At 52.9% G+C, this 17,929-nt stretch overlaps 9 protein-coding genes across 9 annotated transcripts; 5 read left to right on the top strand and 4 right to left on the bottom strand.

Annotated features, from left to right (window-relative positions):
• Positions 1–148: 148 nt before the first annotated feature.
• Positions 149–2,602, top strand: ASPSYDRAFT_158714 (uncharacterized protein; the record flags this gene model as incomplete). Its single annotated transcript, XM_040842750.1, has 1 exon — positions 149–2,602. One exon carries the CDS (start codon positions 149–151, stop codon positions 2,600–2,602), a length of 2,454 nt encoding a protein of 817 aa, XP_040698875.1.
• Positions 2,603–2,889: 287 nt separating this feature from the next.
• ASPSYDRAFT_60819 (glycoside hydrolase family 43 protein) lies at positions 2,890–4,680 on the top strand (the record flags this gene model as incomplete). The annotated part of the gene is made up of 3 exons (XM_040849906.1): positions 2,890–3,270; positions 3,344–3,818; positions 3,887–4,680. The coding sequence occupies 3 exons, from the start codon at positions 2,890–2,892 to the stop codon at positions 4,678–4,680; spliced, it is 1,650 nt and encodes a 549-aa protein (XP_040698874.1).
• A 71-nt stretch (positions 4,681–4,751) lies between these two features.
• Positions 4,752–6,134, bottom strand: ASPSYDRAFT_159382 (FAD-dependent oxidoreductase; the record flags this gene model as incomplete). The annotated part of the gene is made up of 3 exons (XM_040842818.1): positions 4,752–5,912; positions 5,968–6,005; positions 6,050–6,134. 3 exons carry the CDS (start codon positions 6,132–6,134, stop codon positions 4,752–4,754), a joined length of 1,284 nt encoding a protein of 427 aa, XP_040698873.1.
• Positions 6,135–6,704: 570 nt separating this feature from the next.
• ASPSYDRAFT_159181 (uncharacterized protein) lies at positions 6,705–7,904 on the top strand (the record flags this gene model as incomplete). The annotated part of the gene is made up of 5 exons (XM_040842804.1): positions 6,705–6,884; positions 6,930–7,034; positions 7,081–7,124; positions 7,177–7,617; positions 7,679–7,904. The coding sequence occupies 5 exons, from the start codon at positions 6,705–6,707 to the stop codon at positions 7,902–7,904; spliced, it is 996 nt and encodes a 331-aa protein (XP_040698872.1).
• Positions 7,905–8,316: 412 nt separating this feature from the next.
• On the bottom strand, positions 8,317–10,374 carry ASPSYDRAFT_184550 (putative amidase). Its single transcript, XM_040843550.1, has 3 exons — positions 10,149–10,374; positions 9,051–10,072; positions 8,317–9,003 (listed from the first exon to the last, which is right to left on the bottom strand). Exons 1-3 carry the CDS (start codon positions 10,288–10,290, stop codon positions 8,581–8,583), a joined length of 1,587 nt encoding a protein of 528 aa, XP_040698871.1. The 5' UTR covers positions 10,291–10,374; the 3' UTR covers positions 8,317–8,580.
• A 164-nt stretch (positions 10,375–10,538) lies between these two features.
• ASPSYDRAFT_209293 (uncharacterized protein) lies at positions 10,539–11,800 on the top strand. The gene is made up of 3 exons (XM_040843962.1): positions 10,539–10,722; positions 10,787–11,354; positions 11,422–11,800. Exons 1-3 carry the CDS (start codon positions 10,601–10,603, stop codon positions 11,728–11,730), a joined length of 999 nt encoding a protein of 332 aa, XP_040698870.1. The 5' UTR covers positions 10,539–10,600; the 3' UTR covers positions 11,731–11,800.
• On the bottom strand, positions 11,778–13,990 carry ASPSYDRAFT_159532 (Zn(II)2Cys6 transcription factor; the record flags this gene model as incomplete). Its single annotated transcript, XM_040842836.1, has 4 exons — positions 11,778–13,031; positions 13,079–13,664; positions 13,724–13,818; positions 13,904–13,990. The coding sequence occupies 4 exons, from the start codon at positions 13,988–13,990 to the stop codon at positions 11,778–11,780; spliced, it is 2,022 nt and encodes a 673-aa protein (XP_040698869.1).
• Positions 13,991–14,284: 294 nt separating this feature from the next.
• On the bottom strand, positions 14,285–16,412 carry ASPSYDRAFT_209288 (nucleobase cation symporter-1 family protein). Its single transcript, XM_040843961.1, has 4 exons — positions 16,062–16,412; positions 15,912–16,015; positions 15,057–15,857; positions 14,285–15,007 (listed from the first exon to the last, which is right to left on the bottom strand). Exons 1-4 carry the CDS (start codon positions 16,189–16,191, stop codon positions 14,339–14,341), a joined length of 1,704 nt encoding a protein of 567 aa, XP_040698868.1. The 5' UTR covers positions 16,192–16,412; the 3' UTR covers positions 14,285–14,338.
• A 397-nt stretch (positions 16,413–16,809) lies between these two features.
• On the top strand, positions 16,810–17,916 carry ASPSYDRAFT_159136 (TauD/TfdA family dioxygenase; the record flags this gene model as incomplete). The annotated part of the gene is made up of 1 exon (XM_040842800.1): positions 16,810–17,916. One exon carries the CDS (start codon positions 16,810–16,812, stop codon positions 17,914–17,916), a length of 1,107 nt encoding a protein of 368 aa, XP_040698867.1.
• Between the last annotated feature and the right edge of the window lie 13 nt (positions 17,917–17,929).

Genomic DNA, 17,929 nt, shown 5'->3' with positions numbered 1-17,929 from the left:
AATCAATTCTTGCTTCGTTTTACGCGCTTTTCGTGGCATGGTGGGTAGTTGAAGTTGGTGGGTGGTTGACGCGTTTGATTTTTTGGAGTTGCACGAACCGACCGGGATGCACGAACCGACCGGGAATTACGTTATTTAATCCACAATAATGGAGCCCCGCAAACAACCACCCTGGAACCCCCCACACTCACAGTCCCATCCCTCCACTTCCACCTCTACATCAAGATCAACACCCCCACAATTAACAGTGTGGAACTCCCTAACCCGATCAAAGACCCCCTTCGTACCACTCGACCCAGACGGACGAAAAGTAACCTGGTACGCCTGCGGTCCGACAGTCTACGATGACGCACATCTAGGGCATGCGCGCAATTACATGAGCACGGATATCCTCCGACGTATCATGCGAGATTACTTCCGGTTCGATGTGCGCTTTGTGATGAATATTACCGATGTCGATGATAAGATTATCATCCGCGGGAGACAGCAGTTTTTGTTCAGCCAGTATTTGAGGGAGAACAAGGCTGTTGTTGCGAGGGATGTTTTGCGGACTGCGCGTGCGGCTTATGTGTTTTATGTCGGGGAGAATTTGCGCCTTGTTGATCCGGGTACGGAGCCTGGATGGTTTGCGGAGAAGGTTGAGGAGGTATATGGCGTGGTTTTGAGAGGAGGGGCGTTGTTGGATCCAGAGGGGAAACCGGGGGATGCTGAGGCGAAAATCCGGATGCATATCAACACGGTTATGCCGGCTGCGAGAATGATTGCTGAGGCTACGAAAGCCTTTGAAGCACAATCGGAAAAGATGAACTCGCTGGAAGAAGGAAGAATAACGAGTGAAGACTTCTACAATGCCACAAGGGAAGTCTACCTTCCGTACATTGACAGTCTCAAGGGCTCGACTGTGCCAGGGGATGCATACGAAATCTTCACCAAACTCACTCGGAAATACGAAGGTCATTTCATGAGAGACATGCGAGCCTTGAATATCCTCGATCCCGACGAAATTACCCGGGTCACGGAATACGGGCAGGAGATCGCAGACTTCGTAGAGAAGATCGTGCGGAACAAATTCGGATATGTTACTCCCGATGGATCGGTCTACTTCGACATAAACCAGTTCGAGAAAGCGGGCAATCACTACGCCAGACTGGAGCCATGGAATCGGGATAACAAACCCCTGCAGCGAGACGGAGAGGGGGCATTGAGCAAATCCGTGCAGAAGAGATCGCCTGATGATTTCGCCCTCTGGAAAGCGTCTCGACCAGGTGAACCAGCGTGGCCAAGCCCGTGGGGGCCCGGACGTCCTGGTTGGCATATTGAATGCTCGGCAATGGCTTCGAGCAGACTCGGAAGTCAGATTGATATTCATTCCGGAGGCGTGGATCTGGCATTCCCGCACCATGATAATGAGCTCGCGCAGAGCGAGGCGTATTGGTCTAGTGGTCAGCAATGGGTAAATTACTTCTTGCATATGGGACACTTGTCGATTCAAGGGTCGAAGATGTCGAAGAGCTTGAAGAACTTTACCACGGTCCGCGATGCTCTTGATCGAGGCGATTGGACGCCGAGGGGCCTGAGGATTGTCTTTTTGTTCGGAGGTTGGAGAGATGGCGTTGAGATATCGGAAGAGCTGGTCAAGGCCTCGTCGTCCTGGGAGGATAAACTAACCAACTTCTTCATCAAGGCGAAGGATGTCGCGAGTCGAGCTAGTCCAAAGTTCCCTTCCACTGAATCTTCCCTATCAGAAGCCATGAAGGTGGCCCAGGATAGGGTTCACGAATACTTCTGCGATTCGTTTAATACGCCAAAAGCCATGACCGCCATTTCAGATTTGGTCTCGGTCTTCAACACTCAGGATAATCGATATTTGGATCCAGCAGTCGTAGACGCTGCAGCGAGATGGGTGACTCGAATCGTAACAATCCTTGGTCTGAATGGTACAGCGTCACCAGATAGTGCAGGCATCGGGTGGGAGGGAATTGACGTCCCTGAGGCTGCAGAACCGCTTGTATATGCGGTATCAGCTATGCGAGACTCGCTGCGTCGTGCTGCTAAATCAGACACGCCCATAACATCCGACCAACTTCAAAGAATTATGGAGGAATCGGGCGTCAGTGGTGATGTTTTGGACAACGCTAGACCATATGCCGACGTGTTGGACAGGTTCCGATCTAGCATTTCCTCGCTCAAGGTCGGGGAGACACAGCTTTCAAAACAAATTCTTTGCCTATCTGATAATCTACGCGACGTCGATCTCTTCAATCTCGGTATTTACCTCGAAGACCGCGAAGATATGCCCGCCTTGGTTCGGCCAGTGACTAGGGATATCTTACAGGCCCGCGAAGAACTCTCCCAGCAAGCCAAGCGAAAGCAAGAAGATAAGGAGAAACAAGACAACCTTGTCCGCGAGAGACTCGAGAAGGGAAAGGTAAATCCTTTGGATATGTTCAGGGCCAGCGAGTTCACTGCTTGGGATAAGGACGGATTCCCGACGCAAGATGCAGCAGGGGAGCCTGTCAACAAGAGTCGCAGTAAAAAGCTGCGAAAGGTGTGGGAACGACAGAAGAAGGCCCATGAATCCTGGCTTGCTGCCAATAATTGATGTTTTCTTAGTCTGAGATCAACGATGCTCTAAACCTTGGTTGGAGGCGTAGGGAATTATAAATGCATTTACAAATATCGACTCTGCTGTAACTGGGCACGTTATTTAGCCTGAAATGCAACAATCCAGGCCCCAGCCCATCCACTCTATCGGGTGTTCATTCCGATTTTGGACCTATATATTCCACCAATCACTGCCCCGCCACTTGTATACATACCTTATATATCACGTATCAGCCCCCTGCGCCATAATTCAAATAATAATACCCAAAGGCCCAGGCAAGCAAAATGTACACAAACCCCATAATCCCAGGCTCAAACCCAGACCCATCCATAATCCGCGTCGGAGCGGACTACTTCCTCGTAACATCCACCTTCGAATACACGCCCTCGGCCCCAATCTACCACAGCAAGGACCTGATAAAATGGACTCTCATCGGCCACGCACTGACCCGGCCATCGCAGCTCCAGATCCAGACTCCCGAGCCGGGGGGTGGAGTCTGGGCGACCACGATTAGATACCACCAGGGGGTGTTTTATATCGTTACCTCGGCGTTTACGCGGTATAGACCGCAGGATGATGACAGAGTCTGGCCGAGGGGGTTTTATGTAAAGAGTACTGATATTTGGGATGAAGGGAGCTGGAGTGAGCCCGTTTGGTTTGATGCTGTGGGGTTTGATCAGGATGTATGACCATCTAGATCTCTGTATGCTTCCATGCCTCCTTGCTAATATATGGAAGCTCTTCTTCGATAATGACGGCACAGTCTACTTGAGCAGTACATACCGCACACACACCCGAACGCCTGTTCCAACCGGCACCAAACAGCTAAAAAACTTTGGCATCCATATCTGCACCATCGACCTAGAAACAGGAAGACCGACATCAAAACCTAAGCTAATCCGCTCCTCGGAATCCGGCGTCTCAGAGGGGTCCCATATCTTCAAGCGCGGGAAATACTACTACCTCTTCACAGCCGAGGGCGGGACCGAGTCTGGACACTGCGAGTGGGTTTTCCGCAGCGAGGACGGCCCGTTTGGACCCTGGGTGGCGGGACCGGTGAATCCGCTTTGGAGGAATGGGGTCAATGATGAGATACAGAACACGGGGCATGCAGACTTCGTGGTTGACGAGGAAGGACGTTGGTGGGGGGTGTTTTTGGGGGTGAGGCCTGTTTGGAGAGAGGATCAGAGGAGGTGGGAGGAGAGTGTTTTTGGTATATCCTTCCTTCAACCTAATCACCCGGTCCGTCCTTTCTGGTTTCATGTCTAATTGCTCGTGCAGGAAGAGAAACGTTCCTCGTCCCAGTTGACTGGGTCGACGACTGGCCGGTTGTGAACTCCGGGAAGAAAATAACCCTACATAACGACTCGCCCCATCTCTACGAGTATACGCCGCCTGTTGAATGGCGAGACGACTTTACCTGTCCGACTTTGCAGCTGGGGTGGTATAGGAAGAATACGCCTGTGAAGAAGGATTACACTCTCCTCTCCTCTGAGCATGGTAATAAAGTGGGTGGACTTCGTCTCCATGGGGCTCCGTATACCCTCTCGACACCAGCCTGTCCGACACTCCTCCTGCGCAAGCAAACGCATAGATTCTGTGTTTGGGAGACAAGGTTGAAGTTCGTTCCTGACTCGGTGAATGTCGAAGCCGGAACGGCGGCGTATTTGAATTATTATACCCATGTTAGTATCGGAGTCCGGTTACACCCATCTCCAGAGTCCAGCCCAGACGGTGCGATGAGGAGCATCCGGTTTACGGCTACAAATACAGGACCTGAGACACAGAGTGTAGATGTCCCGCTCGTCTCACCGGACAGTGATGTGATACTCCAGGTCCAATGTGGCGATACATACCGGTTTGGGTTCCGGGAAGTGTTGCCGGCCGGTGCAGATGCAGGTTTAGAGACGCACTGGGTTGGCGAGGTGAGAAATAGAGACCTTGTGGAAGCACCGCTGCCTGTTGGAGCGCCATTTACGGGGGTCATGCTGGGGCTTTATTCTTGTGGTGATCGGGAGGCCGTTCTTGCGCCGGCGGATTTTGCTTATGCTCAAGTAACTGGGTTGGATTATTAGATGTGTAACAGTTTCGCTATGGAATAGACAGTTGTTTGAAGGAGATTATAGCCACATAGATATTACATCGGCTACGTCTGCCGCTGTTCCTTAAGATCCTGCACCTTCGTCATCCCATTCTTCATAACCGGCGACTCTTGGAATTTACTCCAGTCATGCACCATCGTAGTATTCGTTGTCGACATGCGCACCTCCCCTCCACCTCTTTCAACCATCTCCTCTTCGTACTCTCTTATAGCATCCGCTCTCCCCTTCCTGCCCGTAACGAAATCCTTAACCGCAGCGGCTAACCTCGCCGCATCCGTAATAGAGTGATTCAACCCCTGCCCACGCTGATACGTCATCGCATGCGCCGCATCCCCAGCAAGAGTGACTCGCCCATCACCCGAATCCCACCGATGCCCCTCGGCCCCGGGGTCAAAATCCGTCAGATTCATATACCACACCTTCTGGTCGTCCGGAAGCCAGTCATACGCCGATTTCCACGGTTCGGTGAAATGCTTCGCCAACTCTTTCCCCTGCTGCAGCCGCTGCGCATCAGTCCAGTGTGCCGTTCGGCTCTGTTCTTCGAATGCGCACGGCCACGAGATGTAGAAGAAGAACGTCCATGTCTCGGGCCTGGCTGGGTCTGGGATATCGTGGAGTCCGAAGAACGAGAATAAATTCGCTGGGTTGACGGAGGCGAGGTACAGTGGGTGGAATTTCCGCAGGAAGAGGGCTTGCTCTGCGGAGTAGCGCGCTTGTATGAATGTTGCGCTGTAGGGGAGGGTGCGGACGGCGCCAAGCTCTGGGCCTAGAAGGTGCGAGCGTACGGCTGAGCGGGCGCCGTCGGCGCCGACGATGAGGGATGCCTTGATGACTGTGTTATTGGAGAAGTGGGCCGTTGCGGATTTGCCGTCTGCGGAGTAACTGATTGATTCGATTCGGTGGGAGTAGCGGATGTCGAGGTCCTCGGCGAGCAGGGAGCGGAGTTTGCGCCGGCGCAGACGGTAGAATTTGTTTGCGGGGATGGAAGTCATGAGGGCGCCCGTTTGGCCGTTGAGGAACTGGATGGCGTCGGTGTCGGGGGTCGGCGTGGACGGGTCGACCTGGACGCTCTGCAGGCGCGCCCACATGGATGGGGGCACCAGGGATTGCAGTGATTCGGCGCCCCAGTGGAAACCCATGTTCCAGTCTCGCGGGTGTGCGTGCAGGCTCTGCTTCTTCTCGACGACGATGTAGGGGATTCCAGCCTGGTGACTGTTAGTGTGGTTGTAAATAGCGGGCTGGAATGACGGGAGAGGACACCTTTTTCAGACCCTGGGCGAGCGCGAGGCCGGTGATGCCTGTCTCGTCAGTTTGCGCATGGTTCTTGTGTTATGGGGCTTACCGGCACCAACGATCAGCACGGTCGTATCGGGCTCAGCGGTTCGCCTGCCTGGGAACAGGGCCGACAGTCTACGTATGACACTCATGATGGGCGTAGACTAGGAGTTTGTAGTGGAAGTGAGAGGAGGAAAGGGATGAGAGCCGATTTATTGCCATGACGAAGCTCCGGAATGCAGGATCAGACCATCTGCGGGCTGAAACCACTTCATATCTGTGGAGACGCTCATTATTCACTACGCTGATCTGCATTTCTGCATTGGATTATGAGCATTATTCTCACTAGTAACTCGTAGTATTGATTACTGTACGGAATACACGTGCAGCGGCAGTGGCAAGCTTCGTGGTGGGGACGAGAGTTCAGTGCAGAACCGAAGAACAAAGAGATTGTCCTCGCTCTCTCCCCTGATGTGTCAGCGCCCGACTTGTCGAGTCTGACCGATCTGACTTCCATAAGGACTGAACTCAGTGAACTGTGAACACTGATCAGTGACCACGCATCGATCGATCGAATCTGTTCTCCGTCCAGATCCCCCGATCCACGGTTCCGATCCTCCGCTCCCCTGGCTGCTCCAGCTCTACCCACCACTATGGTCAGCCCGGCCTGCGAGCGCTCTCCCCACGCCTCCATTCCCATCGCTTCGCTCATCAACTCCGACATGGACCAGTATTATTCCTCTGGCAGCCGGGACGACGAGCTTTCCGATGCCGATTCCGATTCCGCGTACGGGGGTGACTCGTTGATCGGGGATGACACCAAGACTCTCTCCTCGTACATCACCGACTACCGATACGAGTTTGGCCGTCGCTACCATTCTTATCGCGACGGCGCATACTGGGTAGGTTGTCACCGGGTCGTAGCGTCTCCGTGCTCATTTCGCTAGGGTCCGAATGATGAGGTTGCAAATGCCCAGCAGGACCTCGCCCATCACATGTATCTCCTCACGCTTGACGGTCGGCTGCACTTGGCCCCGATCGAAAACCCGCAGGTTTACCTCCCTTGAACCCACCATTCGTTCGCACACACTGACCGAGCAGGATATTCTCGACGTCGGAACAGGCACCGGAAGCTGGGCAATGTATGTTCTTTCACCAACTCAGGCAATCGACCCTACTGATTGACTGCATCAGAGACGCCGCCGACGAGTTCCCCGGCGCCCGCGTCACCGGCGTCGACCTCTCCCCGATCCAACCCGCCTTCGTCCCCCCAAACTGCACCTTCGAAATCGACGACATCACCCTCCCCTGGACATACCAAGAAAACCAATTCGACTTTATTCACATCCGCGAGCTCTTCGGCTGTATCCCCGACTGGGACGAGTTCTTCCGCAACTGCCTGCACTGCCTGAAGCCGGGCGGGTATATCGAAGTTGTCGAACACTCCGTCCAACCGGTCGCCGACGACGACACGATGGGTCCAGACCATTTCTACCACGACTGGGGGCGGGTAGTCGTCGAGTCGGGCGAAAGATTCGGAAAGACATTTCAGATCTGGGAGGAGTCCGCATCGCGACTGAAACGAGCTGGTTTCGTGGACATCGTTGAGACGGGTTATAAGTGGCCTATGAATGGGTCAGTACTCAGTAACTCAGTATCGTCGGCATGTTTAGTTTGAACTGGCTAACCTCCACAGATGGAGCGCGGATCCAAAACTGCACGAACTCGGTCGCTGGAACCAATTGCGCCTCCACGGCGGCGTGGAGGGATTCATGCTCCGCCTGCTGACGTCCACGCTCGGCTGGTCGTATGAAAGCGCCCAGGTGCACCTCGCGCAGATGCGGGCATCGCTGCGAGATTACCGCACCCATGCCTATCTCCCGGGAACGGTGGTGTACGCTCGGAAACCGGGTATTCGGTGAAGGTCATTGGAGTATCATTCATTTTTCTGAGTTTGTTGATCGCAGTATACCCTTGTTATTGTTAAGTTGAATAATCGCATCGTATCTTTATGACACCTGTATGACCATTAAACCACTGCGTCAGCTGGGACAGAACGTTAAAATGGAGAATCTTTGCAGCACCTAAGCCCGTATATTTAAATACAAAGGAACAATAATCGGCCGGCTACGCGTCACGGTGGGTTCGCCGTTAGCTGTCATGACTCGATGGGGCGAAAAATGAAATGCGCCTGACTGGCTTACAGAGGATCCACGCCAAGGGACTTCACCCCTTGGTTCATCTCGATCTGCAGCCCTTTTCGTACTTTTGCTGGTTTGGAGCAGCTGGCGGGGGCTTTGGTTTCTGGGCTTGCATCACTGCAGCAGGGAAGGACCCGGAAAGTGATATGTATTTTCCAAGCCTGGCCATATAGAGAGGTAACTATCCGGTCAATTTCAATGTTCTTGGGAGCCAATAACACATCCAGAATATATAAAAATGGCTAAGTGCCAATGGATGTTTACATTGTCGGGTTTTTCTATTCCATCTATTTATAATACCCAAGGCGTGGGTTATAATTGCCGAGACATGTATATATCCATGATATACCTCGAAACGCGCATTTGATGAGTTCTTGACGAATCATGCACTTAATAGTTAAAAAGCCCTCCAGTCAACCGCCTGCTCCCACGCATATGCGCATCGCAAGATCATCGCCTCATCATGCCATTTTCCCACAACCTGCATACTAGCCGGCAACTGTATACTCTCATCCTCCTTCGCCGGGACAAACCCAATCGGCATTGCCAGCGCAGGATGCCCTGTAGCGTTAAACGAACACGTATTCTCGGTCATTCCTTTCGCGGCATCTATCTGAACCAGTGGACTTGCGTCTACCGCGGGGAGAGGTCTCGCGGGGCAAAGGGTCGTCGGCATCACTATCACGTCCACGGAGGAGAGAACTTCATCGTATAGATCTTTGAGCTTCCGCATGATATTCACGGCCTTTGGATAGACTGCTGTGTAGTGCTGCCAGGAAAATTCTCCGCTGAGAAGGCCCTCTTTGCTCATGACGCTCATCTAGCAGATTATTAGAATTGAAACTGACGGGGGTTGACTTGACTGACCTTGTTGACCACTTCAGGCGTGTAAGGAAGACCCTTCTTCTCGTATAGATCAGATAGCATGACCTGCCGCCGGCCTGTAGCCTGTCCTAACATGCCCATATGGTTCCCCATCTTGCTGAGCACCGAGTAAACACTCCTCGCCTGCGCATGAAGCGGCACGCTGACCTCGCATACACTCGCACCAAGTCTTTCAAAAACACCAACAGCCTGTCTAAACTTCATCTCAACCCCAGGATCAATCCCATCAGGCAGCCCCTCCCTCAAAACCCCAATCCTAACCCCTTCAATCCCTTTCTCCTCCATCAACCGCTCATAACAAGGAACATCCCCAGGATCCACCGGAACCCCCGGCCCAGCCCGATCATCAACCCCATCCCACCCAGCAAGAACACCCAGCAACACCGCAACATCCCTACAACTCCTCGTCATAGGCCCCACACAATCCAAACTCGCCTCATTGCTCACAATCCCCGTATAAGGAACCAACCCGGTCGTGCCCTTAAACCCATAAACACCCGCCAACGCCGCAGGAATCCGTATACTCCCGCCCTGGTCACATCCAACCCCCATATCCACAGCCTCGGACGCAACAAGCGCCGCTGTGCCGGAACTGCTCCCGCCGACGGAATACCCGCGCGCGTATGGGTTATGGACGGGTCCTGTGGCGGCTGTGGAACTTACGGCGCCGCGGGAGAGATTCTCGCAGACGGCTTTCCCTGTGATGGTCCCGCCATCGTCTAGGATGCGGGTTACGATTTTTGCGTCGGTTTTGGGGACCCAGTTGGAGATTGTGGATGTGCCGAGGAGGCAGGGGATGGAGGCGACGCAGATGTTGTCTTTTAGGCAGAGGGTTTTGTTTCTTAAGGCTGGAGCTGTGCTGTTGGTGGTGTCCGTGCTAATTGAGGTGGAGGAAAGGGTGAAGCGCCAGGCCCAGGCGTTTAAGGGGTTTGATGCGGATTGAGGTTCTGGGAAGTGGATGTTTTTCCTGGGGGTCGTTTTGTAGTCTGGTGTTGGTTGATAGTCTGTTGAATATATTAGGGCTGCGTCTTGTGACATATATTCCTATGGCAAGGATGGGATAAGTGTGCCTGTGCCTACCATCCATTGCTGCAACAATCCCCAGCGTCTTCTTCGTGCGCGCAAGGAGCTCTTCATACTCGGAGATTTCATCTTCTGGGATCCCAAATGATACCTCTTTCGCTATGGAAAGCAGCTCTTCGCGGGTTGTGGTTGAAGCCATGATGTCTGGTGCCGTTTAGTGTGCTAGACTTGCGACAGCCTGTACTGATAAAGACAAAGATAAAGACAACATTACTTCTCCAATCTTCTCCAAGTGAGATAGCTAATAATACCTCGGCATTGATCCGAGTTCCAATTGAAGGTTTCTTGATAAGCCGGAGCCTCCGACGGAGGAACCGACCCCGCACAATACGACAACGGGCCGGTATAATCTTGGCCATTTAAGTTGGAGATTGGAGACTCCAAGAGGGCAAATATTGTTTACTGACGATTAACTACTCCCTTCACAACTCTCAAGTTCCAGCATCACAATGGTCCACATCGAACAGAAATACCAAGTCCCGCGGGACTTCGAGGGCTACGGCGAGGAAGGCTTCGACGCGAAATGGCCCAACGGGGCACGAATCGCAGTATCGTTTGTGTTGAATTATGAGTATGCAATTGAGCATCCATTGAATTGTTCTACTCTAGACGGACTCTTTTCTAACAACCAGCAGAGAAGGAGGCGAACGCTGCATCCTCGACGGAGACGAGATATCCGAGCCCTATCTCTGGGAAAAGGGCGCGTCGGGAGGCCACCGCACCAACGCAAGGTACATCAACGCGGAGCACGATTTCGAGTACGGGAGCCGTGTTGCGTCGTGGCGACTCATCCGTCTGTTTAAAGAATTCGGGTGGAATTTCACGACCTATGCCGTGGCCGTGGCATTGAAGAAGAATCCCGCTTTTGCGAAGGCGCTTGTGCGCGATGGACATGAGATTGCGACGCATGGGTTAAGGTGGAGGGATACTTGGGATTATACCCTTGAAGATGATAAGGAGTATATCAAGCAGAGTTTGTTGTTGTTGAGGGAGGTTAGTGGGGAGATGCCGGTGGGGGCGTACTTTGGGCGTGGGACGCCGCAGACGCATCATCTTTTCCCGGAGGTGTGGAGGGAATTGGGCGCTGAGTTTCTTTGGAGCTCGGAGTGTTATAATGACGATGTGCCGTATTGGTTGGATTTGCCGTGGGAGGAGAGTCTGCCGGAGGAGAAGAGGGAAGGGATGCTTTTGATACCGTATAATGTGAGTAAACATGCCATTCCTCTCCATTATGATTAAGGTGAAGGGTAAAGTGGACTGATCAAGACAGTATGACTGCAACGACGGCAAATTCCACATGTCGCCTGGTTTCGGCTCGAGTGTCGGTGAGACCTACGAGAAGTATCTCAAGAATACCTTCGACATGCTGTACCGCGAGGGCGGCAAGATGATGAATATCCCACTGCATACGCGTATAATAGGGAAGCCTGGACGATGTGAGGCGCTGCGTATCTTTATGAAGTACGTCGCCGATAAACCGGATGTCTGGGTTACGACTAGGAGGGATATCGCGAAGCATTTCCGGTCTACATTCCCTTACCAGGTGGATAGGAAGTGGGTGGAGGAGGGGAGGAAGTGAGCCATAAACATATTAAGTAGTTGATACACATTACTGAGTTTGTTTGACTATGGAAGCTGCCATTCCCCCCAAGTATTTGCAAAGTCCCCGTAGTCCATGCACGGCGTTTGTCCAGAAGGCATCGCAGGGCCAGTCCAGTTTACAAGATCATTGACAACCGCCATGGTATCAAATTCCATCCAGCGGTCTTGAAGTACCTGCAGCGGCGGCGGCATCGGCATTGGATCTCCAGGGGGACATTCATTCATAGCGGGAAAGTGTCCGGTGACACCTACAGGGGCATCGGATATTTGGGCATTTTGCGGTGGAGCAGTAGTATCCTGCATGGACAGGGAATTACCATCATTACCTCCCTGCTGCACCTCTAGCCTCTCCATGGTGACAGCGACCAGTGCCTCAAATGCATCGCGGTACCTGCGCACCCAGGGGGTCCGTTCACCCATGACAAACAGTACACTCGAGCAAGCCCGAAGATGATTGCTCAGTCGAATACTCCAGACATCACTGCCATGTAACCACAAACAGTAAAGCAGCATGACGCCCGAAACGAACACAGTCTGCACGGCGATGAAGCTATGTCCGTAATCCGAGTTCTGATGGAGCTTCTTGTGCAGCTGGCAGATTTGACCTGCGGACTCAAGGCAGGCCTTGTAGTACGGGTTTGAGCAGGGTAGAATTGAAAGGAAGGGCTGGATGAGGAGCCTGATGGCACGGTGATAATGCAGGAGTAAATAATCAATACGATTGGGCTCATTATGCCCCGACGATTCTGGATATGGTGTCATTGACGATACGATACCCTGTTTCCATTCTTGCAGTTGCTGGTAATGCCAGGTCGTCTTGGGCAGGAGTTGCTCCAGGGTCCGGTCATTCCGATAGATGGAATGATGAATACGGGACTCGATTCTCCTGAGCTGGAAGATGAATATGGCCTGCTGTAATCTTTGGTCCTCCTCTCCCCCATCCCCCGTCATAACCGGGAGCTCAACGTCAATCAACCGATCGGGCAGACTGACAGGGTATCCCAGGGCAATAGAAACATTCCGCTCGAGCGAGTAAACTGTCCAGAAGAGCTTCCGCCGTCTTTGAATAACGGATGCAGGAAGACCAGCCTCCCTGCGTGAAAGGTACATGCCCAGGTGGATGCAGGTGCGCATGGCAAATCCAATCAAGTACCAGAGTTCCTGGCTGATGAAGCTGCGGAGGTGGAAGAGTGCTAAGAGCACCATTGCCTCTATATTCTCGAGTGATCGGGTGTTTCGTGCAGTTGGGATATGCCTCATGGCCGCTGCATAGAATCCCTGTTTTCGATATAAGAGATTGTTCAACTATTTCAGTGTTGACTTACCTCTGGCATGGGTGACGATGCCCGTTTCTCTGTCAGGTCAAGCAAGCCGGCTCCAATTGCGTACACGAGGTATAGCTTGAATAGCCTGAATTGCTGGTTAGTTGACTGCGACAGGCGCTCCCGGTCTCGGTGAAGTTCTCTGAGCTCCTCCAAGTTGAGAAATGGATATCTCCAGTCCAGTCTTTCCGAGTATGCGTCGATGAGTTTCGCGCCTAGCTGCTCTGAGGGCGGACTGGCACCGGCGGTGTTGATCGCCAGTGACCTGGGAAGTGAATAGTCCGCTGGACTGGCTGAAGACGTTGAAGTGTCTGCACCATCATGATGGGCCTGGGCATCCTCCGTTGAATTGGGAGAACTTCCCAAGTTCAGAGCGAGATGGACGCCGAACTGCAAAGATTCAGATACCGATGATCGCTCTGGTAGATCACTACAAAGTGAGTTTACTACTTCGCCAATGCCGACACGGCTCTGGAGGGGAGCCCTGGGGATATCCTGCTGTGGCTGTTCCGGTTGGGACTGCGAGTGCTGGTCTCGTAAGATCTGAAGCTCGAGTTCGGCGATCTTATTTTCCAGACTTTGGATGTATCTTTACTTCGTTAATGATTCCTTCCGGTATTGTAGGTAAATAAAATGTCTGCTACCTACTTGGCAACAACGAGATCTTCCCCCCGGACATTCTGCAAGTCGCATATCGCCCCAGACTTTGTACAGCTCGAGCAGACGGGGAGTCGACCATCGCACTAGACAGGTAGATTATAGTTAGTAGGAGAAAGAGAAAGCCTCCACTCCCGGGTTACTCTAGCATGAGCTTTGCATAATACATACCTTCTGCTTCCTAGTCTTGCATCTGGAGCACGCAGTCCGTCCCATCCCACGCTGGCGGGTCTGGCGAGGTGGAACTACCCCAGACATGTCCACGCCCAGCGGAGAAGATGCATATTCGTTAACTTCCATGAGGATGAAGAGGAGCGGAGACTCCGGGCGGAGGGTGCGTTATCTCTATCGGAGTCAGCGCTAGTCGCTGCGCTAGAGAGCTATCTAGCCCAGTCTCCAGATATGCAGCGTTGCCGAAGAGCCGAGGAGCTGAGGATACTCCAACTCAGTCGGGGTAGATGAGGATTAACCAGGGGATCGGTTGGAATATTTCTCTTTTGTGGGGTAATACTAGTGTGTATGCAGACTGCAATTGTTGATAGTGATGCCATTCAGGGAAAGAGTAGATATTAAGCAAAGAATAGAGATAAGGCAGAACCTAAGCCATTAAACCACCTCCTTTGTATGTGCATCACCATCCAGCTTAACACCCACGACGACCCCAGTCCCCAGTCGAATCGTATCCCGAGTCTCCCCAGCAAAGAAGCCCTCAGAATCCGCCATATATTCCCAAGTCGCCGGCGTGTCCTCCTTGTCCAACGGGTAGAGAGGCACAGGAAACAGCAGACAACCAGCAAAATAAACAGCCGACCCCATAATAAAACTAAGCAAGAACCCTATCTTGTACATATTCTTGCTCGCCTGGCCCGTTAAATCCGGCTGCAACTCCCCCGCGACACCGTGGATCACAAACGCAGTACCCGCAACCCACGCCGCAATGGCCCGCAGATTCCACCCCTTGCAGTATGTATAGGGCGTTCCTGGCTCTCGGCTGTACAGTGATGGGATGTGTAAATTCCCGCGGCGGATGATCCAGTAGTCTACCACCATGATACCGCAGATCGGCATGAGAAAGACTGTATATGACGAGAGGAACGTGAGGAAACTAGATGCGTTGGCGATGATCTTCCAAGGGAAGAACAGTGGTCCGAGAATGCCGCATATTACCTGGCCGCGGACGATGCTGATGTACCGCGGGAGGAGGCCACTCATATCAGCGCCTGCTGGGAGGGAGTTTGTGCCTGCGTTGGTGGCGAGGATGGCAAGCACCATTCCCTGGATACTTGGTCAGTAGTGAGGATATCCAGTGTGGATGGAGACTCACGAAGCATGCAAAGAAGATACCAGCACGAGCACCAGGACCCCAGTATTTCGTTAAAATGGCATCGTAGAGATCCCATACATTCCAGTACGAAGTACCCAGAAACCCCTGCGTTGCACTGGTTGTACCGGCGCTGAGAAACATGATCAGGATCTTGCTGATGAAGATTCCCAGTGTTTGGGACCAAGTCGCTTGATACGGGCGTTGCGCATACCGCGCGATATCAGGCTGGTTAATCAAGATCGGACACAGCGCAGCGCAAATGGAGTTGATAGCAGAGATCATAGGCCAGACAAGCTGCGAGCCGGACAGAATAACCTGCCCGTCGAAATGGAAACTGCCTAGCGAGCCGTTGTTCTGGTGGATAGCCCAGCCCAGCACCACGAACAGGGCGGTTGTGCAGTAGAATGCTTTGATGACGAATATATGGCGCAGGACAATCGGGTGCACGAACATGAGGGCCATCTGGAAGAACCAGTAGATGAAGAATGCCAGTAGATTTGCACTGGTGATTCCAGCGTCCGCTGGAAGATGGTTCGGGATGTTATCCCAGGCTGTCCCGAAGATGCATCTGAGTACGATGGCCATGAGCATTCCGCCGTAGTATAGGTTTGTTGAGAAGAAGATCGTTGCTACAGCGCCGCGGATGAAGATGAAGAATTTGGCTCCGCGCGGTCCGCCAGATGAGCGTGCGATGACGGGGAATCCGATGTGGTATCGTGTGGCACCGCGGGAGTTGAGGATGACGACGATGGATAGGAATACCGAGGCGATTACTGAGGCAATGAGTGTATGCCACCAGCGCTGTATAACATTAGAACACATCAGCTCGTCGGTTACAGGCATTTAGACACTTACCAGGCCGATGGTGGCCAGGGAGGCACCGAGATTGTAGCTCGTAGGCGAAAAGGATGTGGTCAGGTAGTATGTGAAGAAATGTACCCATCCCCAAGACCGTCGCTCTGTTCCGTCAGTATAATGTCTGCAGCTTCAACAAAGGACACTTACCTGGCTCGGTTGGCAGGAGGTCCTCGTTGTAATCGGCCTTATTCTCCCCGTCCACCTCTTTCATCTCGATGGCCTTCAGTAAGCTCCTCGGGGATGAGAAGGCCTCCTTGACCCGTCTAAGTCGGGCCATTGTATGTGTAGGGCTTCTATAGTCAACACGAGTGAGAGTGAACAAGACTACCAAGAGTCAGGTTAGCTGGAGAATCAACACAATATATTAACGAATCCGCTATCTCTTCCCGCCTGGATTTTGTGGCGCGCTCTAAGTTCCGGTTCTCAGAGATAAGGCCGGCCTTGGATGGTCATTGTCGGGATGGCGTATCTTCATCCCTCTATCAGGACCAACGAGCCAAACATGATAAAGAGGATGGTAAGCCAGGTATTCTCCCTGCGAACCCCCAGAAACAGGATGATCATCCTTTGTCAAGTGGTAGAATGGGGTGGAGCTGATATGCCTTCTCCAAATCCTTCGGGCCTTGGTACCGGAGCCTCCGGTGAAAAGGATAACATGGAATGCGGGGTGTGAAAGTCGATTTTTCCCAGAGGAACAATACGGAGCCTCCGATGGGCGTTATGACGGTACAATGTGTCCGAGCTGTTGAATATGAGACTATGCAGGCATTTGGCTGGCATGGCATCATTATTAAATACGGCAAGCGACGAGTTATACTTGGGCCACACAATACCAAGCAGATGCATATTGACGGCCCTGAATCTTCTTTATTAACGTACATCGAATCACATCAAAATGTCCATCGGAACCGGCCCCAAAGCGTGGAAGACAGAAGACGTCCAACACGACAACTCATGGATTCTGCGCCTCACACCCTCAGAAGTCGAGGGTTTCCGGCAAGCTCTGGCCTACGCAAAAGCAAACCCTAAGGACCTCCTCGACATGACGCAAGCCGACTACCCCCTACCGGAAGATTCCAAGCAGGCACTCGAGCGCGCAATCGCCACCACCCAAGACCGCTGGGGCATGTGCCTGGTGAAAGGATTCCCCGTAGACGAGTGGACGGAAGCAGACATGCGCGTCGCGTACTGGGGCATGGGATTATATATGGGCGTTGGACGGACCCAGAACCGCGCGAGCGAGGTGATCAACGACGTGCGCGACGCCGGGGGCAGTTACAAGGTGAAAGGTGGCCGTGGATACAACACCAACGCTGGTTTGGATTTCCACCAAGACTCAGCGGATGTGGTTGGCCTTTTGTGTCGGCGCACTGCGAAGTCCGGAGGCACGTCCAAGGTCATGAGCAGTATTGCGCTGCGAGAGCGCGTTGCGGAGCTCCGCCCGGACCTGATCCCTGTTCTGGAATCGAATATCTGGTTCCATAGTTACCAGAATGCGCAGGACCCCTCGCAGCCGCCCTACTATCGCTGTCCGCTTATGGGGACGAGCGGTGGGGTTTTCTGTGCGCGGACGAACCGCAAGAATATCGTTGCTGCGCAGCGTGATTTCCCTGAGGCTGAGGTTCCGCGGCTTACGGCGCTGCAGGGGGAGGCGCTGGACTTGCTGGATACTATAATGCCTAGCGAGGAGTATTGCTATTCTATGGAACTGGAGAGGGGTGATATGCAGCTGCTGAATAGCTTTGTGACGTTGCACTCGCGCACGCCGTTTGAGGACTACGAGACTCCCGATGAGAAGCGACATCTTATGCGGCTCTGGCTGTCAATTCCCTTCTCGCAGTCTTTGCCGGCTGAGTGGGCTGAGTATTGGGGTGACGTTAGACCTGGGGCTGTGCGTGGTGGTGTTCGAGGGAGTGCCATAACGGAAGCCTTCCTTCGATATGAGAGACGGCAGGCCGAGGCCATGGGTATGTCCTTGACGCCGTTTCAACCTGTCATATAATCATTCTCGATTA

The sequence above is a fragment of the Aspergillus sydowii genome, assembly GCF_001890705.1.
Source record: "Aspergillus sydowii CBS 593.65 unplaced genomic scaffold ASPSYscaffold_12, whole genome shotgun sequence".
Lineage (NCBI taxonomy): Eukaryota > Fungi > Ascomycota > Eurotiomycetes > Eurotiales > Aspergillaceae > Aspergillus > Aspergillus sydowii.
This window is presented reverse-complemented; position numbering and strand designations above follow the sequence as displayed.